General features: G+C 43.6%; 1 protein-coding gene across 6 annotated transcripts in view; it reads right to left on the reverse strand.

The window, feature by feature from the left end:
* FRMD4A (FERM domain containing 4A) overlaps positions 1-27,615 on the reverse strand; it is a 696,700-nt gene that overhangs the window by 528,007 nt on the left and 141,078 nt on the right. For 2 of the 6 annotated variants that reach the window (XM_054236792.2, XM_035252801.3), the window contains exon 1: positions 6,589-6,958. The exons of the other annotated variants lie outside the window; for them this stretch is intronic. In XM_054236792.2, coding sequence (XP_054092767.1) covers positions 6,589-6,621 — 33 coding nt within the window. In that variant the 5' untranslated portion in view covers positions 6,622-6,958. Of the gene's footprint in view, positions 1-6,588; positions 6,959-27,615 lie in introns of those variants that run through there. 6 annotated transcript variants of the gene reach the window in all.

Raw genomic sequence — 27,615 nt, forward strand, 5'->3', positions numbered from 1 at the left:
GGTGGGAAGTACACTAGGCTTAGGAAGCTGCAAAGCATCCCAGTGGGTAGACACAGTGTTTCTTCAGCACGTGGTGGGAGGATCACCTGCATCAGAGTCCTTCAGCCTTTTGGCACAAATGCATGGTTCTTGGATTTAGTGAGTTGGGATTTCTGGAAGAGAGGGCTGAGAATCTTCACTTTTAGACATGTTCTCAGGTGAATAGAAGGCAAGCTGAAGCCTGAACTTCAAATGCAGAAGAGAGACAAGGCAGAGTGGGCAGGAGAGGGCAAGGCATGAAAAACCTACAAGTCCAGAGGAAATGCTTGGACTTTCTCGTGAGGGTCCCAGGTGGTGGCATCCTGGTAAATGACTAACAAGCAGTTCTGGTGTGGGAGTGGAAGTGGTTAATTCACAGCTTGTTGATTTCTGGGTTGTAACTACTGCAAAGATCATGTGATCACCTGTGTCCAACTTTAAGAGCTAAACTATGGAAGAAAGATAAGTTGTTATTCTCTTATTGAGAAGATACCTTTTGGCTTTGCTGAATCCACAGTGTTTTCTTCTAAACAATCCACCTATCACCATTATTCGGCATGAAAGCCTTTATTGTCATGAGCGTTGATACACTCTGCCAAAAAATCTGTTTTGTTCTGACCTCTTTGAACACACTGGACAGGGATGCACCCTGACCTCCCAGGAATCTTGCAAGCATCACCCAGAAGATAGATCATCTGCCATTCCCACTTGTATACATGACAATCACAATTAGTTCCAAGCACTGGTCATGAGATTCGCACTTCTTCACATATTCATTCATACATTTGTTTACACATTAATGCTAGTAATAACTAACATTTATTATGAGGTGCCAAGACCTTACAGGTATGAATATACTAACTTCTCAAAATGACCTGTAAATCCTATTACTGCATATACTTTATACAGAAGGAAACTGAGACTCAGAAAATTTACATCCTAGTAAGTGTCAGAGCTAGAATCTGAGTGCAGGAAGTCTGTCTGGGAATAGGCTATGATGTCGGTCACATTTCCTTTTCATTAACTAAACACACTGTCCTATGGCCCTCAACAGTCTTCCCACAATCCACAGATACCTTGAAGGGGGTTGTTCTGAAAAAGAATGACGTTATTTCCTGTTTGCACCCAACTAAGGTCAGCAGTTTAGTAACTGCTCTTTGTAAGAGAATCTGATGTGTGCATCATACACCAACCTATTTCTGGTTTTATTGGCTTTATGGTAAAAATTTAACAGCACCATAAGAATATACCATGTCTGCATCAGCTCCTCCTGGCTTCTCAGGTGGAAGGATACCTTTTCGGGGAGGAGTATCCTTCCCTGTTTGAGGAGTGTCACTCCTAGATGCAGTGACCCCCCCTTGAATGCTAATCTGCCGTGTTGACTTCTGATTAGCCTCAGTTCTGCGAATGCCTCCTGGTTCCTACTTTATTTACCGTTCCTAGTGTAAGAACACGTCAACCTTGATGGGTTCACACAAACTGTAGGCTGTGACACGCATAGCACGTTTGCCTGTTCTGGAGGTTTGCCTTTAATTGTCCTGTCCAGAGCATGCACAACCTTATTCGTGGTAGATATGCCCCGGGTCTGGGGGTAACAATATGGAAATCTCCCTGTCTTTCTGCCACCAAAGATCATGCTTCCATCTGTAAGTCCCCCAAATAAATCACCCTTCCTATCAGAGCATGCACAACCTTATTCATGGTAGATATGCCCCGGGTCTGAGGGTAACAATATGGAAATCTCCCTGTCTTTCTGCCACCAAAGATCATGCTTCCATCTGTAAGTCCCCCAAATAAATCACCCTTTACCAAAAAGTGGATTTTGTCCCCACTCTTTGGTTTCTTGCCTCCTCCTGCATTTGGGGGTCACTTTTTGTATACGGCTCTTTCTTGAAACACTATTTCAGAGGCCCCTTCAGATTAGAAACTGCGTCAAACTTTCTTAGGAAAACATTTTGATATCAGCAAACATTTCCTTGAATCTAATCTAAACCTGTCACTCTTCAGCTCCTGCAAATCTCCTCTTATTCAAGTCTCCATTAAGATAAAGTATAGGCTGTCATTGGCTCGGCCATAATCTTGTGTGATATTGAGTGTATTTGCAAGTAATTGTCAAGCCTTCCCCAGTCATCCCACTCAGGCCAACCCATTCCTTACCCCTTAGTGATTTCTGGTTCACAGAATTCTTTACATTAGGAATTCCAGTGCTTGATCTGAATCCATGTACAAGCAGTGGCACACAATGGATCATTCCAGACACTATTCTCCATGGAGTCCTGGCAAAGTTTCAAGCAGATGTCCAATAATTCTAAGTGACTTTAAGGGTTTCATATACTCTATAATAATGGCCCTAAAGAGCCACAGAGCCTTTGACTGTACACATTTTAATCTTCCCTTTGATTCTATATTGTGTGTAATTTTAGAATTTTGATACCTTACTTCTGTATCTAATGTGTTTCCAAAAATGTAGCATGATCAGGAAGGGCAGTTCTTGAACTAACCCTAGCTATGTGTGGCTGGCTATTCTCCCTAGGTACATAAGAGTGGGACTCGCCAGACACAATTGCTGTGCTAATTTCAAATGCTCCTTCTTTAGAAGATCGGCTTCCATTTCCCCTTAACTGCCCCTTTCATAAAATGACCAAATCCTCTAAGAGAAGACTTCCTTTAGAAAGCTGCTTTATGCCACCAATCAGAAGCATTCCTTTAAAAAAGCATCTGAAGTACAGTCCAGGATACAATGTCTTCGTGGGAGAAGTAAGACAGGGTCAGAAGGACAAAAAGACAGCATCTCTGGGGAGTTAGGTGATTGTCAACTGAAAGCAGATATTAAAGGGATCCATACTGGAGTATTCAAACAACACTCAAATCAGCACACAAAATAGTTCGTCAACTTTTTAAAAGTTACGACTATCCTTTCCAGAGGTTAATTTCCATCCACTCTCTATTTACGATACAAACATTTGGTTAAAAACATAGCTATAATCTTGTTTGGACATAAAACAAAGAGCTCCAACCAAGCCATCTTCTCTCCTTCCCTCCCCTACCTCTCTTCCTGGGCCTCTTCTCCCCTGTCCTCTCCTCTCCTCTTTTCTTCCCCTCCCTTCCTCACTATCTTCTTTTGATGCTGCAGTTTCTTTGACACTCCTTACAAACATGAAAAGTAGAGACTTGGCTTGATTTTGTATGGGCCTATCAAAGTGCTCCCTGCAAATTTTACAGCCACCATGAATCACAAGAAGCTGAATACGAGGGGAGTTTTTTTTTTTGAGACGGAGTTTCGCTCTTGTTACCCAGGCTGGAGTGCAATGGCGCGATCTCGGCTCACTGCAACCTCCGCCTCCTGGGTTCAGGCAATTCTCCCGCCTCAGCCTCCTGAGTAGCTGGGATTACAGGCACGCACCACCATGCCCAGCTAATTTTTTGTATTTTTAGTAGAGACGGGGTTTCACCATGTTGACCAGGATGGTCTCGATCTCTTGACCTCGTGATCTACCTGCCTTGGACTCCCAAAGTGCTGGGATTACAGGCGTGAGCCACCGCGCCCTGCCTGTTTTTTTTTTTTTTTTTTTTTTTTTTGCCAGCCTCACTCACTGGAAGCAGTGCTCGGAAGATTAGAGAGAAGTATGAAGTTTGGACTAAAACTCGAACTAAAAGGACACTTGTAAAAAATGCACAGAGGTGACTGATTAAAAAATGATTTCTTTTACTCTCAGAGAAAAATGACTCAATCACCTTATCTCTCTCTCTCTCTTTTTTTTCTGCTTTTTTCCCACCCCTGCCTCTGCAAACATCATTTGCTATGGTTGGAATCCTGAGACCTGTGTCAGGGCCTGCCAGAAGGCCAGTTAGAAGTACATCCATCAACCTAGAGACTCTTTTAGATTGCATTAAATATAAAAGGAAGAATAAGCGGTGTGCCCAAGTGAATCCAGCCAAAAGCCAAAGCTGTGCAATGGCTGTGTATCACTGACAACACACTAACTGTGATGAGGGAGGCCAGCTGCCATCCTGTCTGCTTCCAGGTATGTCAAGTGTGGCTGCCCACCCAGGAGACAGAGCGTGTTCAGGTGCCCTCTTTGCAACTGCCTTGATTTCAACGCTCATGAACGTTTTCTCACCCTGTTTTGCCATTTCCAGTTAATCTCATGCATATTTATTTGCCAATTATGCAAATCCCAAGATAAAAATGCATTAAGCACCCATGATTTAGACTGGTTAAGTCCATTACATGGTGTAATGAAATTATTGCATGATGTCCAATTTACCTCAATGCTTGCTTTAAACCGTCCATAAGTTATTAAGTAACCATAACATGCCAAAATTTAGCTCTAGGAGGCTTCCTTTGTCTGACCTATCATGATACCAGGAAATCAGAAACTTCAAGCTTAATCCTCACCAAAGGGAGAAAATATTTCAGAATAGACTTAAGGAGGCATAATGTGACTGAAGTTTAAGCAAACGACCACATTGTCATGGATCTGTCTTAGGACAAATTAAAAATATCACTGGATAATTTCAACAACATTCAGACAGAGCAACTTGGATTCTAAAACCAAGCCTTGTCAATGGGACTCTCCTCTTGCCATCTTGCCGGGTTGGGTCTTGTTCCCTGAGTCATGATGACACTGTAGGTCACTGAATTCAAAGGCAATTTGAATTTTCAATATGGAAATATCCATTTCCAGCATCAGAAATAAAGAGACTAAAAAAGAATTCACAGAAGCAATATAAAACACACACATAGACAAATCTCTTGAAACCTAAAAACTGAAGGGTTTGAATGAGAAGCTATTTGCTATGCAGAGATTTTATGTTTAAACTTTGGTAGGACCCAAAGCCCACAGTTTCCATGTTTATTAGACTATATGAGGATCAAGACACAAGCCATGATGTGAGTGATACTGGTAAACATGGTATGTGAGCAGTCTGAGCCACCGACATCCATTTCTCCCCCGACTACGGCATGCCATTTTAATCAGCTCATAGTGTGATTTACACAGAGCCTGGGTCCTGATTATTTGCATAGGGAACTCCCTTCGAAGTCTACGAGAGTTGTACTTGCGAGAGGTTACGAGCTCAGATCCACAGATGTGTTAAGTGCCAGAGACTGCACAATACTGGGATAGTCTGCAATTTGAAAACCTGGTCAAATGAACAGATTATGATGCCATTTCCCAAAGCATTTGAACCTCATCCTGTCAATCAAGTGGGCTAGGATGCCAGTGTCTTTTGCCATTTTCTTGGCTGTGATAGAGGATCGGGAAACAGGACCTGCTGTTTCTACAGCACCTTGGATTGAAGTGTGTCGTCTGTAGGCAACAGCACTTTAGCTGCCTGCCCAGCGAGAACGAATGGGTCACCGAGGGGATCTCAAAGAAGACCTGCCAGCCTGCTGAAGGGCTGGAGTTAGAGCCTTTGTAACAAACTCTCACTTGAGGCTCTCCTTCTAATGAATGACTCTCAGAGGCTGGTGAACATAACAGAGATGGGAAATTCTTGCAAAGGATGGGGATGTCTTCATGCACAAGACCTACTTCTAACATTCTCCGAAAACATTGTGGTCAGGCTCATTAACCAGCAGGAAAAAAAACCAAACAAAACGTTCAATGACAAAAGAGTGTATCTGTGACCAAATCATTAAACAGGTCATCAGAGATGAGGTCAACCAAAGCCTTATCCTACTCACTTTAACTCTGCTGTCTTTAGAGAGCTATTTGCCCCCTGATTTTTTTCTTGAAATTTCTGATTAAGAAAAGTAATATTTCTAGCATTACTGAAAACTTTTGACTTATCCATTTAGAGTGATAGGTAAATAGAGCAGATATCCAATAGCACCTTCATCATCTGAGCTTCTAATGGAAAACCTCACATTCAAATCAGCCCTTGAAAGTGAAAAAGCAAACTCCAGCCAAGAAGAACAAGTGCTTAGAGTCTTCAGGAGACCAAAACCAGTTTCCTGTGAGCATGTCTAAATGTTACAGGACCAACTTCAACATGTCAGGCCAGTGCAGTGTCCTGAAATCTCTTCTGCAGGTCTGCCAGTTTTCCGAGAACACATTGGCCTCCAGAATGCATTAACCTACTTTCTGCAGGGAGGATTCCCTGGTCCTCCTGCTCTGAAGAAGAGGAGGAGGAAGAGGAAAGAGGCTATTTGAAGTGGGAGCTGGACACACTCTTTGCCTTAAACGTGTTACTCCTCCTGCTAAACAGCAACGTAGGCGGAGAAACTGGTACTTCCTGCAAACGAACAGCTCCAGGGGTTTGCACGGCCCCAAATCAAGAGTGATTGGAAATCCTGCTAAAATATGGCTGTCTAATCAACCGAGAGGCGAACTCATTTACTGAGGTTCCCATTGTCCACGCTGACAGATGGCTCGCTCCCCGCCCGTCTCCCCTTCCCCTCAGACCGCGCTGCCGTGCAGGCAAGCCTATTCTTTGAGACATCCAGTTGCCATCGCCAGCCTAGTTCTGAAATAAGACAAAAGCTCCGCGAGCCTCCTCCCATGCACAGAGCCTTTTCTGTCCCTCCAAGCAGAAGCAAAGGAAATCCAGATCCACTCGGCTTACCTTCGTCCTCATCGGAGACAGGAGCCCTTCCATGGTGGCAGAATCCTCATGCCAGCTGCTGCCTCCTGCAAGTTACTCTCGCCGTGTGCCGTGTGCCGGGCTTAAGCATCCCACATGAAAAGAGCCATGTGGGGAGCCACGGCGGCTCCCCTCTCCCGGGTGGCGCCTCTGCACCGCCACCCGGTCTAACTTGAATCCCCAGTGCCTGCAAAGCACGGATCCTGGAGAAGCCTGCTCCTCTCCTCGCCCTGGTCCCCGCTCTCTTTCTCCCTCTCCCGCGCTCTTTCTCCTCCCTCTCTCTCCTCCCTCTCTCTTTCCATAATCTGCCTACGGCTCTCTGTGTACCCTGCTCACTTGACAAATGATCTCTGTCTTAGGTAACGCGTTTGAGCCAAGAAAAGTGATCTGAACCAACCCACAGGGCAGCTCATCCAGGGCAGGAGGCGAGGGGGGCTGAGCTTTGCGGGAGCATCCAGTGGCTTTGGCTCTGTAGCTTGTGCTCCCTGGAGCTGATAGCGCTGCTGCATTTGTTCCTTAGTTTGTCCATTCATTCATTCATTCATTCACTCCTCTCCTAAGAAGTGGGACTCCCACAGGAATGAGTCTAGTCGACACCATTACTGAGCTGCTCTTCTGGTTTGTGTACAGAAACCTGGAAATCCCACCACTTGGGTATTTCTGAATACCCATGTTTAGCCCAGTGTGAATTTCACATCTGGATAGTTAACTGGTTTTTTGTTTTTGTTTTTTTCAGTTTGGCCTGATGTTAGAGGCACATACTGTAGCCTCTTTTTAGAGAAAGTTTCAGAAACAGGTTTATGGACTCTGTTCCTGAATAGCTGAGTATTAAAAAGATAAGTGTGTGTGTGTGTGTGTGTGTACACGTGTGCATGCACACTGTCCAGGACTCCAAATAAATCAGGATTGACTATTTCATTCAGCATTACTGGTCACTTTGAAAAAATAGACAATGAAAGAAAAATTGCAAAGACCTAGGCCAAACCATAACGCAGTTGAAAAAATGAGATTCTTCTGAACTTCTTTATGCTTGAGGAATTTTCTCTGTGAGAATAATTCAACATCTCTTCTTCAACTGGTCACTCTTTAAATGTGGCTACACACATCTATGGCATTACCAGGGTTCCAGGACACTTTTACACCATATATGTGACACATGCGTACTATACATGAACCTGTCAATGCAATTTAAGGCAGATGCCCCAGTCCCTTGCCCTTTTTTCCATCTGCAGTTCTTGTGCTCACAAGACATCCCCAAGATAGGCTGAGCCACTCCGTCCTCCAGATGGAATCACAGACTGGTCCCTGCCCCTGCCTCTTCCTTCATTGATGTTTTTCATCCATAATTCACATGCTTCTCCTCCTCCAGTTCACACATCAGTACTCTATGAACTTCAGAATCTGTGCCAACACTACCTCTTGATCATCTTCTTGATATTCTACAGTTGTTTCTTTCTTTTTCTTTCTTTCTCTCTCTCTCTCTCCCCTTTTCTCTTCTCTTCTTCTCTCTCTCTCTCTCTCTCTTTCTTTCACAGGGTCTCTGTCTGTTGCCAAGGCCAGAGTGCAGTGGTGCAAATCATAGTTCACTGCAGCCTTGAACTCCTGGGTTCAAGAGGTCCTCCTGCCTCAGCCTCCTGAATATCTGGGACTGTAGGTGTGCACCAACATGCCCAGGTAATTTTTAAATGTTTTTATGGAGATGGGGTCTTGCTATGTTGCCCAGGCCGGTCTCAAATTCCTGGCCTCAAAAGATCCCTCTGCCTCAGCCTCCCACAGTGTTGGGATTACAGCTGTGAGCTACCACCTGGGGTTCAATCTTCTATTCTTAATGCTTTCTCTACTTCACCTTAGGTGCAGGCCACAACCTCATTCTCACTTTACCAGGCAGGTATATCCTTTGACCAGAGTCAGAGCATCCTGACAAATCTGTAGACCCAACACATGGAGTGCAACTCACTGTCCTTATATAAAAGATTATTGCCACTTCTGGGGGGCTCTGATCCTTATTTCTTTGGTATTGAATTAAACAATACTTCTTATTTTGTATCATAGCGTTTGGGGTTCCTCAATCTTTTCTTCTATTCATGTAGTCATTCAAAATAGTTGTAAGGCACCTACCATGTGCTGGAAGCTGTTCTTGTTCAGATGATATAGTGGAGAATAGTGCAGACAAAGTCCTTGTTCCATTTGTCTATACTTTATAGTAGCTTTGATACAAAACCCACCCAACTCCTCAGTCCCTTCCACCGATCACTGCATTACTCACATCAACCTCTCCCCCTGTTACTGGGCTTCTCTGCAGGACTGTAAACCCTCTGATGTGACTTTCATTTCCAGTCCAGTGCCATTCTCTTTGTGACTCTTCTACCTGGATACCCATGATCAACTTTCTCCTAGGAACTAAAACACTCTATTGTCTCCATAAGAATCTCATTTCCTGACCTGCATTTTTTTTTTTTTTTTTGAGACAGAGTTTCACTCTGTGGCCCAGGCTGGAGTACAGTAGCACACTCTCAGCTGAGTGTAATCTCTGCCTCCTGAGTTCAAGTGAATCTCCTGCATTAGCCTCCCAAGTAGCTGGGATTACAGGTGCATGCCACCATGCCCAGCTAATATTTGTATTTTTAGTAGAGACAGGGTTTCACCATGTTGGCCAGGATGGTCTCAATCTCCTGACCTTGGGATCTGCCCACCTCCCTAAGTGCTGGGATTACAGGTGTGAGCCACCATGCCTGGCCTCACCTCCATCTTTAATTCTATTCTCTCTCCTCTTCCCCAGATCCTTCCTCTATTTCCTCAAAGTCTTCATTTTTCAGCGTCAGGGAAGGAAATCACTCTTGTTTACTCAAAACAGAGATGCCATTCCTCATCTTCTCCGGTTATGGGCCCTGAACCATTAAAACAACCTGTTATCCCACTCACTGTTGAGACATCGCCCATGCCTCATGCCCTATTTAGCTTCCATCCTGCTTGACTCTTCAATAACTAGAATAGGCTACAACCATCACTTGCTTTTTTACTTTCGACAAGTGTTTCCTGAAGCACTCTGCCCTGTTCGTTAACAGGTTCACGCTGTTTGCACCCTTTCTAACCCCAGAAAACCCTTTCATCAGAATTTCCAATCACATTCCCTCCTCCTCCTCCTTCTTCTTTTTTTTTTTTTGAGACAAAGTCTCGCTCTGTTGCCCAGGCTAGAGTGCAGTGGCATGATCTTGGCTCGTTGCCATCTCTGCCTCTTGGGTTCAAGCGATTCTCATGCCTCAGCCTCCACTACGCCCAGCTAATTTGCTGTATTTTTTAGTAGAGACAGGGTTTTGCTATATTGGCCAGGCTGGTATTGAATTCCTGGCTACAGGTGATCTGCCCACCTTGGGCTCCCAAAGTGCTGGGATTACAGAAATTTGCCACTGTGCCTGGCCTCAGTCACGTCCCCTTCTCAAGAATTTTCTCCTTGATATTAAAAAAAAAAAAAAAGTCTCTGGTATGATTGCTTACCTGGCCCCCTGCCTCCTGGCCCTCTGTACTCTCTCTGGCCCTTAATCTCCCAAGACATGTGTTCAAAGTGGATAGAAAAGAGGGGGGACTATGTCAAGGTTAAATAAAATTAGACTGATTGCATATTTAAAGTTGGTTGTTTTCTGAAAAACTCCACACAGATTTTGGAAACAGAACAGCTTTCCTGAGCCAAAGGAAAGGACATTCAGAAGGAATTTGGAACGTTCTGTAGAACTGCAGCACTTAGGGAAGGTAGAGCTTTTCTGTACTGTACACCAGCCCTGTAATCCCTGGAGCCTGCAGTTGTTGACCATAATTTCTTTAATGGTCTGAGAGGTCCTTGACTAAACCAAACCCCTGGAATCAATAGGACCTCGAACCTATCAATTAGTCCCTGAGATGATGCTGATGTTGATGGTAAAGATGAGGATGGCAATAGCTGTTGAATGCTTACCTGTGACAGGCACAGGCCTACGTGATTTCATGCAGTAGTTCACACAATTCCCTTACCGCCACCCCCGCCCCCCCGCCACGAGGGAGGTACTATTCTTACTGCTATATTGCAGTAGCTTCAGCTGAGTAATTCACCCACACAGCATTCAGTTCAATGAAGCCACTGCTAGTGCACTATTTCCACCTTGTCTTATTTCATTAAAAATATTCCCCACCAACATAAGACATAGAAAGACTTAAAAGTTCATTTTACATTTCTGTTCTTTATTAGTCAGGGGCTGCAAAGTAAGCATTTGAAACTGTATTATTTTAGGCTATTGCACTAACTCTGACTGCGTTCACTTATGCATTCAGGAAATCAATATTTGTTGAACATCCACCTCAAGCCAGGTTCTGTGTTAGACACTTACCAAGTGCAAAGTCTTGTGTTTATCAAAGATAAACATTTATAAGACGGAGCACACTAGTCCATTTATCACTTATCATTTCCACCTTCTTTAGCTACTGATGACCACATCTTTATGTCTTGTGTTAAGTACCGGGATTGCTGCAGGGTGAAAGGGGCACAAGGAGAGGGATGGTGGTGGGGATTAGGAAATATTTTAACCTGGGCAAAAAACGTCAGTGAAGAATAATTGTCAGATCATCAGGCACCTTAACACCCTTGACATTGATCAATGCTGCAGAAGTATTCAGAAGCGAGAACAATTTGCATTTTTGCCTCCCAGATTTCTTTGAATTAGGGCACTCTCTGCTTGCAATTTACCATCTGGGATTAACCTAATCTTAGAGAAAAAAGTCAATAAATATCAAATATATAGACACTGGTGAAATATCAATTATGTTTACACTGCAAGAGAAAGGGAGTCTTCTCTCAAATCTGACTTAAGAAATTTCTACTCTGTGCTGGGTGGGCTTCTAACCAACAGAGGAAAACTCCCTGGACCAAGGCACCTTTCTCAGCAAATGCCCTTGTCCTTTAAGCTATCCTTCTTTCATATTTTGATGTTAAAAAAGAGAGAGAAATAATAACTTCATAATAAACTTCTCTAGACTACAGCACTTGTAAATGTCACAAAGGCTATTAGGTATGTCATGGTTGGAGGCTCTGGTTTTCCATCTCTCGTGCTTAAACACTGACCCTTTCTTCCCCATATATTTGCCATTTTTGAGGTTAATTTCTTTAGGCCCCTTACAGTCTCTAGGGATCATAGCTAGTTGTACAATTAAGGTTTATTATCTGGGGTTGCACTGCCTGCATCATAAACAGCTTCTGATTTATTAAGGTAAGAGGATTGTGACCTGACCACCATCAAGGCTTTACCCTCTGTGACCTGCTCATCACTCTTTACTTGTTTTAGTAATATCTTCATCAAGTTTTAGGCTTTGGGATGATAATGGATAGAAAAGGCCTTCTTCCTGGATCAGTTGCAGATATCTTGGGTAATACTGAAAGAGTTACTTAACTAACACGACAAATCTCCTTCCCCATTTTTCTCTCTGCCCCAACACTCCTAAGTCACACGTATTTGCTCCGATTTATAATATAAATATCCAAACCTAGCACAGAGAAAATTTCTACTTGCTACATACTAAAGTGCTCAATAAAAATTGTGATATGATATTTAAGTGCTTGAATTTATTCATGTCTAGGTAAGAGTAAACATTCTATAAGTTCATGCAATACAATCATTATATAGCCATTAACATTCTTTCAAAGTGTTTTTACATGTGTTTGCCTTTTTAAAAACCTCACGATGATCCCATGAGATGTGACAGGTATTCATCCTCATTTTACAAGACTGGAGAGATGAATAGGAAAAAGTAATAGTTATTATTTATGTATTTATTTTTTTGAGATGGAGTTTCATTCTTGTTGCCCAGGCTGGAGTGCAATGGCGTGATCTCGGCTCACGGCAACCTCCGCCTCCTGGGTTCAGGCAATTCTCCTGCCTCAGCCTCCTGAGTAGCTGGGATTACAGGCACGTGCCACCATGTCCAGCTAATTTTTTGTATTTTTAGTAGAGACAGGATTTCACCATCTTGATCAGGATGGTCTCGATCTCTTGACCTTGTGATCCACCTGCCGCGGCCTCCCAAAGTGCTGGGATTACAGGCATGAGCCACCGCGCCTGGCCCAAAAGTAATATTTATTAAGCATCAGCTTTGTTCCAGGGTTCCAGCTGGGTACTCTTCACTGTCATCTCACTTAATTTTCACAGGTGTATTGTTACTCCCATTTAACAGATGATGACCTGATATTGAGATAATTAAGTATGGTAGTAGATAACATCATTCAGTCCTGATTATTCATACATTTTGTTAACCATACAAGTTGCTATGTGACTTTGCTACCCTCTCTTTTTTCCCAAGTATGGATAGAATGGATAGCTAAGGTGGTACAAGCAGAATTTTGAAAATGCCCATGGGAAAGACACACCCAGGCTAGTCTGCTCATTCCAGCAGGAGGATGAGAGAGGACCCAACCTCCATTAGACACTTATGAGCAAGCCAGAGAATCACAAATGAGTGAGACCAGCCAAGATCAGCTGAGCCCATCCTACATCAGCAAAACTCTACAATCGTCTGAAAAACCGTTGCTTCCTACTGTGTGGCACCAGTCATTGCATTTGTTATGCAGCCAATGGATATGATTCCCTATCCAAAATGAGAGTTCCTAAACAGCAGAGCTGACGGACCCCAAGCACAGGGTTTTCTCACTCCAAAAATTTCAAGTTCCTCCAATGTTCACATTTCTGCAGCTCACTCATGCAGTGTGATAGGTTGTATAACTACTGAAGTATTTTCCAGACCCCGAGATCAATGTCTAAGCTCCAAGACATGCCTACTGGCACTTCTATGTTATTGGATGTCAAGTACAGGATCTACTGTCTTTTATTTACAATTGTTTAAAATTGTGGCACACTGGAGGAAATGTGGTATTAGGTTCTCTGCCTTGGTTGATCAGTCATCTCCTCTTTATGATCTTTTAGATTCTCTGCCCCATTTTCTAAAGAACAGCGATTGTCTAAAGTTATCAGCAATCGGTACAGAAGTTAATTGGAATCTAGCCCTTGGAGACGTTTTCCTTCGGCAGCTCTCGCCTTTCGGAAAAAGTGCCTCACAGTGGGAGAAATAAAACTGCTTTTTTTCATTATCATAAACACTTCAGCTGGAAATGGTTCTCTACCTGCTCCGATGTTGTGTGAAAACATTTAAAGAGCACAGTGACAATATTTTGCAGTTTTTGAAAAGAGGTATTTCCACTTTTTTTTTTTTTTTCTTAAGGTTTGTGGTTTAAGTGTTTTTGTCAAGAGGGAGAAGAAAACCAACAGCTGCTGCGGCCCCAGATCGTTGCTCCCGTGTTTGCTCAGAAGACCTCTGGGAGTTCAGAGAAGGAGAAAGCCTAGAGACGGGCATCTGGGTGGAAGCACGGCCTCCTCCTTCCCATCCTCATAGAGGGGAGCAGGTGGATGTTCTGCAAAGTTAGCATGCGGGGTAGCATTTTTAAGAACTCCTGATTTTGCTGCGTTATTTCCAAGCTCCAAACTAAAGAACAGTGCTGATGGAAATTATATAGGGAAACATTTTTTTAATTTTTGACAAATAAAAATTGTATATAGTTTGGGTATAAAACACAATGTTCTGACATATGTATGCATTTTGAAATGATTACCATGAAATTATATATTTTTTGAAACAGGATCTCATTCTGTTGTCCAGGCTGGAGTGCAGTGGCATAATCACAGCTCACTGCAACCTCCACCTCCTGAGCTCAAGCTACCCTTCTGACTCAGCCTCCCCAGTAGCTGGGACTACAGGTGTGCACCATCACGCCCAGCTAATGTGTGTATCTTAAGTTGAGATGGGGTTTTGCCGTATTGATCAGGCTGGTCTTGAACTCCTGAACTCAAGTGATCTGCCCTCCTGGGCCTCCCAAAGTGCTAGGATTACAGGTGTGAGCCACGGTGCCCAGACTACATTTTTTCTTGCTATTTCTGTCAAAATGATCAGGATTGTCAGGACTTCCTTGGACGAACCACTTTCAAAAGCTTTATTTGTGGCTTTTTCTTTATAAGAGGCAACCCAACACTACTACCAAACTGCCCTGTAATTGTTTATCAAACCTGGACTGGGAGGGGACAAAAACGATAGTGATCAATGGAGATGGGAAATGACACATTTTCTGCCTCTGAGACTTCTTTGAACCTCAAGCTGCATTTTTATAAAGAGAGAGAGACACACACAGAGAGAGAGAGAGAGAGAGAGAGAGAGAGAGAGAGAGAGACTGGGTACAGTAGCATATGTCTGGAATCCCAATGCTTTTGGAGGCTGAGGCAGCAGGATTGCTTGGGGCCAGTAGTTCAAGACCAGCTTGGGTAACACAACAAGACACTGTCTCTACAAAAAAAAAAAAAAATTAGCCAGGCATGGTGGCACGTACCTGTAGTCCCAACTACTTGGAAGGTTGAGGCAGGAGGAGAGTTTGAGCCCAGGAGTTTGAGGCTGCAATGATATATGATTGTGCTACTGCCCTCCAGTTTGGGCAACAGAGTGAGACAAGACAAAAGTAATTTTTTTTCTCTAATTGGCCCATCCCGCACGGTGGGGGTGTGAAAGATACCCCCATCTTCTACCCTAAAAGGAATTCATGAACTCCTTGTTACAGGGATGCTCCGAGGTTCCTTCAAGGTGGATACATGTGCCGAGAACATCCTTTAAGGCAGGTTGGACCCGTGGCTCTGCCCCAAGCTCACCAGGATGAAGAGGACAGGTGAAGGCTGTTCAAGAACTCCAAGGACTGGAGGTAATCACTTAAACCTGCTGAACTTTACTGAGCGAGAACTAGCAGGAGGGTCGAACAATTCCAGTGGAAGCAAAGGTTGGGGGAAGGACTAATTTCATCTGGGAGTGTCAATTCCTCTGCTTGGAGGGAAATCCTATTGTTGAAACTTCGACCATCTGGAGGAGGTTAGGATGTTGGCACGTGTGGTTGTCATAAGCAGGATGGGGCAGAGACATGTGGGAGGTGAGAGGACTTCAGACAGAGAGACTGACCCATGGCAAAAAGCTCAGAGCTAGACAATAACATATTCGAAGAGAAAAACAAGAACACTGAAGTTGACAGAGTGCTGACAAGTGATCTCCAGATTATATGGTCTCAGACTAGATATTTCTAAATGTAAAACCTAATTTACACCTCACTTTATTTGAAAACATTCATGTGTCACCCACAAATGAAATAATGTGCAGTCAGAGTTCACTTTACATCATTAGTGGTGTCTTAGAAAGTTGCAAGTTAATTTATTTAGAAAGCTGCAGGAAATTCCTTCATGTTACTAAAGCTCATTCTAAGTTATTCTAATTTTATAAGTTGGAATGGGCCCTACCTGCATAGCGTTTGATGGTCCCTTTAATTATCAGTGCTGGGATTGCCATTAATGGGATTATGTTTAAATTGTGACCTTTCAAACAATAAATGTGCTTAATATGCATTATTTTCATAGCTCTAAGGAGTTTTCTTTTTTTCTTTTTCTTTTCAAATCACTCCTGTGTCTTCAATTTCCTTGGCCAGCTTCAACCTGAGGCACAGAGGAAAGTAATTGCTTGATTCAATTTCTCACTGTGTCAAAATAAAGAAATTAATGATAGATATTGATGGGCATCTTTTATCCCCAAACCTGGAAATGCATTCTGTTTTGCAAACTGAATCTTAATCATGCTATGTAAATATGTTCATTGAAAGCAAAACTACTCTCTTTTAAAAATGTTCATAATTAGAGACACTCGTGCCTGAGGTCATGGAGTCAGCTGGCATTTTGATCAGGTGTGAAGGATATTTCTGCCTCGATTTTAATAGGACATGGTTTTCCTGACTCAGAACCTCAGCATAACCTAAGAAACCAAACTTTGTGAATAGTATTGACGGTAAACACCACGGTAATTATAAGAACCAAGGGAAATTATGAGATACGGAGGATACCTCCAGAAATGAAGGCTTAATTTTAAAACTTTGCTGCGGTTTCTAAGCATGTTTTTACCTGGTCATGGTTTGTAGAAAGGAGTTGGACCTTCTAAAAGCAGGTCACCAAAGAGCTTACACCTGAACCATTTTCTTTATTCTTTTTCTTTTTTTTGAGACAGAGGCTTGTTCTCTGTCACCCAGGCTGGAGTGCAGTGGGGTGATCTCCACTCACAGCAAACTCTGCCTCCTGGGTTAAACTATTCTCTGGCCTTAGCCTCCAGAGTTGCTGGGATTACAGGTGCACATCACCACATCCGGCTAATTTTTGTATTTTTAGTAGAGACAGCGTTTCACCTTGTTGGCCAGGCTGGTCTGGAACTCCTGACCTCAAGTGATCTCTCACCTCGGCCTCCCAAAGTGCTGGGATTACAGGCATGAGTCAAGACGCCGGCTTCTGAGCCCATTTTCTGTACCTGGCTTGTTGAGTAATCTTGGTTATTCGTCTACCTTCTCTTAGCTAACTTTCTATTCTACTAAATTTTTTTTAAATGGGGAAATTACTACTCTAATGGTTAAAAAAGGTATTATTTTTCAATTTAAGGGAATCTGTTTGCTCAAAAAAGGCTGAAATGCTTTATTCAAGGCACCATGCCCATCTCCTGAGTAGCCTCTGAATGTTCCCAGAAGCACATGCCCAGGCCAGGCAAAGCATGGCTTCTGTTTCACCTCTCCATGAAATCAATCCCCTTAAGCTTTCTTTCAAAGCAACCCAGATGTGTAGCTCACAGGCTGTAAGTCAGACGAAAGAAGAGAAGTTTGGTGAATAAAGGCGTGTTTTCTCATTTATGTGTATTTTCTTCTTGAAGGGAATGATAGATTTCCTCACCACATCCTCTCGCATGGCCGGCCCGAACACCACTGCGCGGGCACGATGGAGCACAAACACACACGACCACTAAGTTCATGTGGGGTGTTTCCCTTTCATGTCTGAATTTGTTTAGACAGTTACACAGCCAGAGAGCTTGGAATGAAAGAAAACAATGCCCAGGAGAAAGGAATGCTTTGAATCTAGGTCTTGGAGCCTTGATACTTTCTCTTCGTTAAATCAACCCAAGGCCGCTCCATATGCTGATCATCTTTTGCCAATGTCTGTGTCTGAACAGGTTTTCCCAGGCACACAGCTCAGAAAGAACCTTTCATCCTACTTTTCCTGTTATGTGTATAATGTGGTGTAGCCCAAAGCCACTGTGGGGGCTAATTTGCATGTCTATTTCAAGAAGCCCGGAAACTATTTGCATAAGACTCTTGCTTCCTGAGAGATCCCAGCAGAAGGATTTAAGATAGAGTCTTTCATTTTTTTCATGTAGTTCTAGATATCCACAGTGAGAGATCTATGTGCCTAAATTCCAACATCTGTAGAGTGCTTGTGAAAAACTGTACCACCCTAAGAGAAAGGAGACCTACTACAGATGAGAAAATGTGGCAGGGAGGACTGGGAGAATTTTGACAAATCCTGTAGTTTTTCTGATCAAACTTCTGTGAGTTTGTCTGAGGCTATGGAAACACAGAGCAAGATCACCAGAAATTCAATGTTTTCTGGCAGGGGAAGAAAATAGGTATGATGACTTGGAGGGAATATACTTCATGTGTAGGAAACTATAAGGGCAGTTGTTAGCTTTGCAGGTGAATGAGAGAGGGGATAGCAGCTGCCCAGAGAGTGGCATTTTCAGCAGTTCTAGAGGGAAGGATGGTGACAGCAATAGGGAAAGCCAGTACCAGCCAAAGCAGCAGAGAAGTGTCATCCAGACTAGTCCTGGGGGAACAGGGTAGGCAGGGCAGGGCAGGGCAGGGCCCAGAAGAAGCATCCATGACCAGCTTTCCTACAGAGTGGGATAGAACGGCAATGGCAACAGGGCAGAGAGAGACTTAGCAGCAGCTGCAAAGGTGACAGCAGGCAAGACTGCAGCCGAAACAGAATGAGGTGCATCAAGTGAAATGAAAAGTATGAACCCAGAGGATCGCGTGCGCGGGGTCCCTGGAGATGGAGCCCTGGAGGTGGCAGAGGTGCTGGCTGAGACCTACACCATAAAAGAGACGCTAAAACCATAGTCCAAAGAGATAAAGACACCAATGACTGACAGAATTTCTTGAGCTTACAAAATCTCAGATTAAAAAAAAAAGCCAGGCATGGTGGCTCACGCCTGTAATCCCAGCACTTTGGGAGGCTGAGGCGGGTGGATCACCTCAGGTTGGGAGTTTGAGACCAGCCTGATCGACATGGAGAAACCCCGTCTTCACTAAAAATATGAAATTATCCAGGCGTGGTGGCACATGCTTGTAGTTCCAGCTACTCGGGAGGCTGAGGCAGGAGAATCACGTGAACCTGGGAGGTGGAGGTTGCAGTGAGCTGAGATTGTGCCACTGCACTCTAGCCTGGGCAACAAGAGTGAAACACCATCTCAAAACAACGACAACAACAACAACAACAACAACAACAAAAACACAAACAAACAACTGTCCAAAATGCAAAAACTCCCTCCTCTTACAGGATAAGAAAACTGGCTGCCATTCATTGGAAACAGTATGACCAACTAGAGCCTGTACAGAACCAGCTTGTGACGTCACAGTCTGAACTTCCGCCACGTTTCACACTAACGCCTCCTGAACTTGCACATGGGACCCATGAGGAGGCATGAAGAGATCACTGCTCATGCCCCAAAACTTTCTAGCTTTCCCCTTTCCTTCCACCAATCACCCACTAATCCCAGAATCCACCCCCTAAACTTTTGCTAATAAAGTTACTCCCTTGAAGCCAGCAGAGGGAGACAGCTCTGAGCTGACTCCTGTCTCCTTGGGAACAAAAAAAGCTTTGCTTTTCTCAAAAAACTGATGTCATCATGTTGGCACACTGGGCAGTGAGTGCTTTGGTTCCATGGCAAACATGATGGTCTAGGGACCCTGCTGCCCTCCTGTTCAGTCTCAGGTGACCCAGAGGCTAGACTATGCATCCTCTTCCTTCTTACCTACATTCACATCCTCACGAGAGAAGGGAGGGTTATATCACATCCTCACGAGAGAAGGGAGGGTTATATCACATCCTCACGAGAGAAGGGAGGGTTATATCACATCCTCACGAGAGAAGGGAGGGTTATATCACATCCTCACGAGAGAAGGGAGGGTTATATCACATCCTCACGAGAGAAGGGAGGGTTATATCACATCCTCACGAGAGAAGGGAGGGTTATATCACATCCTCACGAGAGAAGGGAGGGTTATATCACATCCTCACGAGAGAAGGGAGGGTTATATCACATCCTCACGAGAGAAGGGAGGGTTATATTCACATCCTCACGAGAGAAGGGAGGGTTATATCACATCCTCACGAGAGAAGGGAGGGTTATATCACATCCTCACGAGAGAAGGGAGGGTTATATCACATCCTCACGAGAGAAGGGAGGGTTATATCATATCCTCATAAGAGAAGGGAGGGTTTTCGACCTCAGAGGATGCAGATGTTGTATTCAGCCCCAGGATCCCCAGGGGATCTAGCAAAGAAGACCACAGCTCTGGCTGCTCAGGATACAAGTTGTACCCTTAAAGAATACCCTTCTTTGCCCAGGATGGTGGTTCATGCCTGTAATCACAGCATTTTGGGAGGCCAAGGAGGGAAGATCACTTGAGCCCAGGAGTTTTGAGACCAGGCTGGACAACATACTAACATACTGAGACCCCCATCTCTACAAAATATAACAAAATTAGCCAGATGTGGTGGTGCACATTCCTAGCTACTAGTAAGGCAGAGGCAACAGGATTACTTGAGCCCAGGAGTTTGGGCGGCAGTGAGTTATGATCATGTCTTTGTACTGCAGCTTGGGTTACAGAGCAAGGCTCTGTCTCAGAAGAAGGAAGGGAGCGAGGAACAAAGGAAGGGAGGGAGGGAAAGAGGGAGGGAGGGAGGCTCCTTACAACAAGTAACAGCTTGCCTTCTATAAATGCAATGACGCAATATCTTAAAGGCACTATGAGCCTAACTTCATGATACAAGATCATAGGATATTAGAGTCAAATTATGTATCAACTCATCCATCATTTCACAGATAAGTAAATTGAGTGTCAGAGAGTTCAGTGACGTGCCTAAGATCACAGAAGTCCTCAGCCTTCCTAATCTGATGGTCTTTCTTTTTCAACATACTGCTGGCTACATATGTCCTTTGTAAATAAAGGAATCAAGCCATCATGGAGGAATGACTTAGGGGATGCTCCATGGACATTTGCTTCGACCTGTATCCCATGTCTTTACCCCCAAACTGACACAGAAAAAGATCAGCCAGATACAGTGGCTGGGAGGGATACCAAGAATCCTGTCACAGAGAAGGAACTCAATAAATATGTGCTAAAATAGAAGCAGACTTGGGGAATTTGGTTTTATTTGATTCCATAATTCACTAGAAGGAAAGAGAGATATAAAACAGAGAGATAAAATATGCCATTAGCTTTATGGGCCTTGGGACTGCGGGGTTCCCAGTTTCCCCTGGAGATGGTGATGGGGTGCCTTCAAGCAGTCCCACAATGCAATTTTCCCACCTCTAGTGTCCCATTGGGAAGATATCTCCACCTGCTTGCAGCTTCTCCATACTGAATACACCCAAAAGTCCCCTCTAACCTTCTTTCTCCCAAAGGAGCTCCTTCCTTAGACTTTCCAGGTACAATCTCTGGTGCTAATCTTTCATCTAGTCAACCTTTGGTTTTTGATGTAAAAATGACTTATTTCATTATTTGCCGGAATTTTTTTCACGAAATGCCTGGAATCAAATAAAAAATTCCTGGATTCTGAAGTCACCCTTACTGGATCCCTGCCTCTCCCCCTGTGCCGAGGACCCGTGACCAGCTGCCTGGGCTCTTTCTGTGGTCTGGCTGCTTTTCTCAGACTTGTGTGCTTCCCTCTGAAATCCTACAATTGGGCATTCCCTACTGAAAATCTATAATGGCTTCTCATTACCCAAGCTCCTGACTCTGGCTTCTAGAATCATCCACCATCTCCTTTCCTATTTGCCTCCCTTCCTGCCAAACTCATTATCCAAACATTCCCTCTTCAGTCAGTCCCACCTTTCCACCTTTATGCCCGTATCCAGAATCCAACCTTTAATCAAGGCGAGAAAGCAGGCAAAGGCCCAATGTTCATTACTTAACACGCCCTCAATAGACATTCGCTTTCTTCAAAGTCCACATCAACTCCTTTTCTTGGCTGGGCACAGTGGGTCGCACCTATAATCCCAGAACTTTGGGAGGCTGAAGTGAAAGGCTCACTCGAGCCCAGGAGTTTGAGACAAGCCTGGGCAACATAGTGAGACCCCGTCTCTACGAAAAATCAAAAAATTAGCTGAGCATGGTGACACATGCCTGTAGTCCCAGCAATTCAGAAGGCTGGGGTGGGAGGATCACCTGAGCCTGGGAGGTTGAGGCTGCAATGAGCAGTGATTACAGCACTGTCGTCCATTTTGGGCAACAGAGCTAGACTCTATCTCAAAACAAAACAAAACAAAACAAAACAAAATCCCCCAATAAAACAATTCCACACATGGTGGCTTATGCCTGTAATCTCAGCACTTTGGAAGGCTGAGGCAGGCAGATCACAAGGTCAGGAGCTCAAGACCAGCCTGATCAACATGGTAAAACCCCGTCTCTACTAAAAATACAAAATTAGCTTGGTGTGGTGGTGCACACCTGTAATCCCAGCTACTCGGGAAGCTGAGGCAGGAGAACTGCTTGAACCCAGGAGGCGGAGGTTGCAGTAAGCCGAGATTGCGCCATTGCACTTCAGCCTGGGCGGCAGACTGAGACCTCCATCTCAAAGAAAACAAAACACACAAACGAGAAAAACACTAACTCTTTTCTGGGATGCATTTCCTGAACAACGCAGCTCACCTCGGCTTATCTCCACTGCCTGTTTGACATTTAGCTCGTTTCCTCGTGCTGTCATCTTTTAACCCTGAACTGTATTTTAACCCTCAAGCACAGAGTCTCACGGCTGTGTATTTCCGCCTCTGTGCATGGCGTCCTGTAGACAGTAAGAGCTGAACATCCTGCATCAGTGACAATGCTGCAGCATTGCCACAATGTCACCCTTAGCGCCAAACATGCCTGTGCCACTGGCTCACCTTTAAAATCCCAATAGCAAAATGCCAGAAATGCAAGAATGTGGGGTGGAAAGGGGGGTAAGGGGAGGAAGAGAACGAATATTTACAGACTGCCTTCTCTCTACAAAGTCACATTCTTTGTTCTTATATAAATGTCCTCTCATATAAAGAAGAAAATAGGGGCCAGGCACGGTGGCTCAAGCCTGTAATCCCAGCACTTTGGGAGGTCGAGGCGGGTGGATCACGAGGTCAAGAGATCAAGACCATCCTGGTCAACATGGTGAAACCCCGTCTCTACTAAAAATACAAAAAAATTAGCTGGGCATGGTGGCGCGTGCCTGCAATCTGAGCTACTCAGGAGGCTGAGGCAGGAGAATTGCCTGAACCCAGGAGGCGGAGGTTGCGGTGAGCCGAGATCGCGCCATTGCACTCCAGCCTGGGTTACAAGAGTGAAACTCCGTCTCAAAAAAAAAGAAGAAATAAACGAAAAGAGGGAATTGATTCAGTCAGTGTGACAGACGTTGGTGTCATCACTTAGGACTCAAGCCCATAGACTTCTGACTCCCACTGAAAACAGCCTACATCAAGGTGAGTTTAGACAGATCTTAACTCAGCCTGATGCTCATTAATGAGAAAGATGGCAAACGTGTTGGGAACTTGAGTTGGCATCAGTAGGAAAAGCCTTGTAAATGTAATGAGAGCTCAGGAGAGATTTCTGTCTGTCTTACTTAGGCTTGCAGACTTCACAGGTTTCATTCTGACTCCAGGTTAAATCATGCAGCACCTTGATAACTCTCATACATAAGCCCAAGTCAGTAAGTCAGGTTCTCCCCCCACACACACCACTTTCCAAAATACGTTTGACTAAACTTCTCTAAGTGTTTCATAGACATTACCCTCCAAGTAAGAAAAAGGTTTTGGTTTTCACTCCCATTTCACAGACAGGAAAACTGTGGAACAGATTCTGATGCCACAGTATGCGCTTGCCCTAGCAGACTAGTTTGCTGCTCATCCTGAAGTGAACATGGTAGCTTCTTCACAGCAAACGACGACCCCTCTCGTGAGGGTACATCTATCACTTCCAAGACAACTGTGTTACCAAAAAAAAGGGCTCACTGCTGGATGTGCTGGAAGCCAGTACTATGACACCAGGTGGTTGGTTGGTTGGTTGGTTTTTGTTTATTTTTCAGAGTCAGGGTCTTGCTCTGTTGCCCAGGCTGGAATGCAGTGGCACCATTACAGCTCACGGCAGCCTCAACCTCCAAGGCTTTAGCAATCCTGCCTCACGAGTAGCTGAGACCACCTCTGCCTCTCAAGTAGCCGAGACCACAGGCATGTGCTACCATGCCTGGCTAACAAATTTTTTGTAGAGCTGCGATTTCCTTGTGTTCCCAGTCTGGTCTCAAATTCCTGGCCTCCAGTGATCCTTCCACCTTGGCCCCACCTGTTGGGATTACAGGTGTGAGCCACAGCACTCATTATCCAATTATTCTGGATTTTTCAGAAAAGCAAAGCTTTATATTGCAAGTCTACTCACAAGGAGACAGGAGTCAAGCTCAAATCTGTCTATCTGTGCTGGCTTCAAGGCAGTATTTTTTACTGGAAAAGGTTCAGGGTGTGCATTTGGGGATAAGCAGGTGAGCAGTGGAAGGAAGCAGGAGGTCTGCAAAGTCCTTGGGCATGCTCAGTTATCTTTCCGTGATGCGTCCTGGGGTTGTGTGTACAAATTTAGAGGAAGTTAGTGTGAAGCCTGGGTGGAAATTCAGGTTGTGACATCATCAAGCTGGTTCTCCACAGACTCCAGTCAGCCATATTGGCTCCAGCCAATATGAACATTAGCCAGTTCTCTTATCTCATAGGTGGAGAGAGTTTTAGTGTTGCAGTAAGAGGTTTCTTTGCTTATGTGTTAACCTGCAAACTCAAGAATTTGTATTAGTTATTGGTCGCACTCTTGGGGGCATAGTCTCAGTTTCAGCTTTTCAGCAAGTTTTTTCTTATATGTTATCCTGTAAGCCCCAGAAGTTAGTCACTGGCTTCTTTAACTCTTTGGGGCGTGGTTTCAGTTGGGCATCCCAAATAGAAGGGGTCCTCTGCTTTGAGAGAATTTTATCTAAATGGACACACAACTCATGAAACAGTAATACTTGAGAGAAAGCAATGGGTCATGGGGTCAAAGGTGAACAGCCAGTAGAAGCGCCAGCTCCATTGGATTGAACCCAGGACCAATCCGAATAAAATTCCTGTCCCATGACCCCTGATCTCTGTGTAGCTAATTAAGAAATATAATCAACCGCTCCTCTCTGTTTCCTATGCCGTACAGCCACCAGCATGTGCCTACACAAGAGAACAGAAAGTAGTATCGACCGTTGCTATGGAGACTTAGGAACCATGCGAATTGCCATGGCATCGTAAAAGCGAAATTCCAATCATCAATCTTTAACTATAGGGCTGTTGAAATCTATCTCGTATTTTTAGAATGTGTGACATTTAACACATTGATGAATATTTCCAGCCTCAGAATATAGTCCCTGCTTTCATATTTAGATAGAATTTTTCAGCTCAACTGGCTGGGATTTTTTCCTCTCTCTCCTGGCGAATGTTTCATCTCCTCACAAGCGACTACAACTCTTTCTGTACTTTCCTAGATGTTGCTTCATTCTTGCTTCCTGTTTTTTCTTTATTCTATAATTAAAAGTGTTTTCTCACTCACTGTCTGTCTCCACTTCCAGGAGACCACACTTTCACATCCCTGGTTGACATTCCATCCAGGTTTTAATCTCCACTGGTCTTAACTAATCCCACTTTAAGCCAGAGTTGCTAATAATCAACAATTCTGAGCCCCAGCCAGAGTGCCCAGGTACCTCCTGGGTGACTTTTTTATCCCTGAAGTCACCTTTGTGAGAATTGCTAACTGGGTTTTGTTTAGCTGTATATCCAGCAACATTTTGAATATAAGCGTGTATATACACACACACCTGTTTTGTTTATCTCATTTGAAAAATGTTAAGAGAGATGGATCAACTTGTTTAAAGTAACAGCTCTTATAACCTAATTAGCTTAGAAGCAAAAATGGGAAAGTGTAATTATATACATCAGGAAATATAAATTCACATAACAAAACTCTGCTAAAAGAAACCTGTTACAGTAGTGCACTATTGTGTGATAAATTTCCTCCACATTCCTTTCATTCTTCCAGCATCAGCCTCTTCAGATCTTCATGTGTATGTAAGAAACTTCTCCTTTTAACGTCCTTCCTTAAGAGAGCTTCAGGATCTCTTGGACTTATTTATTTTCATCTCCTCTTTAAACCTCTCCAAAGAAAAGCTTTCTTATTCCCTCCACAGTATAAGACAATAAGCTCAAGTACATCAGTACACCATGGTATTACCAAGGTGTGATTTTATTCTGCGAGTTTCCAAGAATGAACATCTCTCCTCTAAGTTACTGAATTCTAAAACATAATGAATTCCTTGAAAGAGTCTTTAAGCATTTTTGTGTCAATTTTTTCTTTCAGGGGTCACCAAAGGATGATTTATTTATTCACTGTTGCATTTATAATCACCCCAATAGGCTGTGGTTGTCAGTGCTGTGTACACAGCAACGTGAACTAAATATATTTGCACAGACAGTAATGCCACAAAAAGAAATGAAGAATAACAGCCTGTATTTGCTGACTCGAACATCAAGGACGGCACTGTTATCCTTGTCAATATCTAGGTCAAGTTAAATACTGTTTTCAGAAATTCTACTCTGGGGCTAATTTTATTTTTTGTTTGAATGGGGTTTCTGGTAATCATGATATTCAGAAGAACACATTCTTACTTCGGAGGATTTCTAAACACATTAGACCGTCTGTAAACCAATGAACAGAACTTTACCTTGCTTTTTCCCTGATAGGTTGCCTCTTAATTAATCAATCCATCAACTGAGAGTAATGCACCGAGTTATGTGCCTCACATTGGGAACTGTGCAATGAAAGCATGAACGAACCTTTGTGACATTTTTACTTAACACTTTTGGGTCCAGAGACTGTCTTATCACCCAGAAACCAAAATTCTAGAAAACGGAAATGTCATATTTCACTGCTTTTTAATTCTTGCTGTTTTACCACACACACACACACACACACACACACACACACAGGGTGTGTAATGAAAACTTGTGAAGTGCATGAAAAACCAGAAGGATGAATTCAGAACAAGACCCAGTCTGGTCTTTGAAGCACATACAATTTATCTGGGTAGAGAAGAGACCAGAAACATTCATAAGCAATAAAAGATGGCCTGGAACCCTATGCAAAAGGGTGCAGGGAGGATCAGCAGTTCTGGTTTACAAATTTTAAACAACTACAAATTCCAGGCTCCTCTCACTAAGACACTGGCACACTTCTCAGTTTGATACTGATGGAAATATATTGCTTCTTTCCTCGACGTCTCAGTCTCTAGAAGATTCTGTTGTGAACACTGATTCATTCCAACCCATGACCCCTGCTTCTCTGAATTTTTCCTGTATCAAAGTTGATACACACAAACTATGGAAATTCCCTTTCTTTTTTAATTCCATGAAGACCAGACTTTAAGACACAGAATTTCTATGCATTACATTTACATAACTAGCTATATGTGTTGGCAAAAGCACAAACCTGTAAATGAACAAGACCCCAGGGGTTTCCTCTGTGATTTTAATTTTCATTTTTATACTTATCTTCGTTTTGAAAATTTCCTACAATCAGCTTCTATAACCACAAAAGTAAAAACAAAAAAAAACAACAAAGCACTTTGGCGATGCGAGAACATTCCCTTATTCCTTCACTGACTCATCCATCTCTACGTTCCTTCATTCACTCATCAACCCTACTTATGCTCCTTTTACTTCTCACAGCACTATGCTGGGCATTGTGGGGAAAGTGTGTTAAAAAACAAAGGGGGTGCCAGGCGCAGTGGGTCACGCCTGTAATCC

This window comes from Callithrix jacchus, chromosome 7, assembly GCF_049354715.1.
Source record: "Callithrix jacchus isolate 240 chromosome 7, calJac240_pri, whole genome shotgun sequence".
NCBI lineage: Eukaryota > Metazoa > Chordata > Mammalia > Primates > Cebidae > Callithrix > Callithrix jacchus.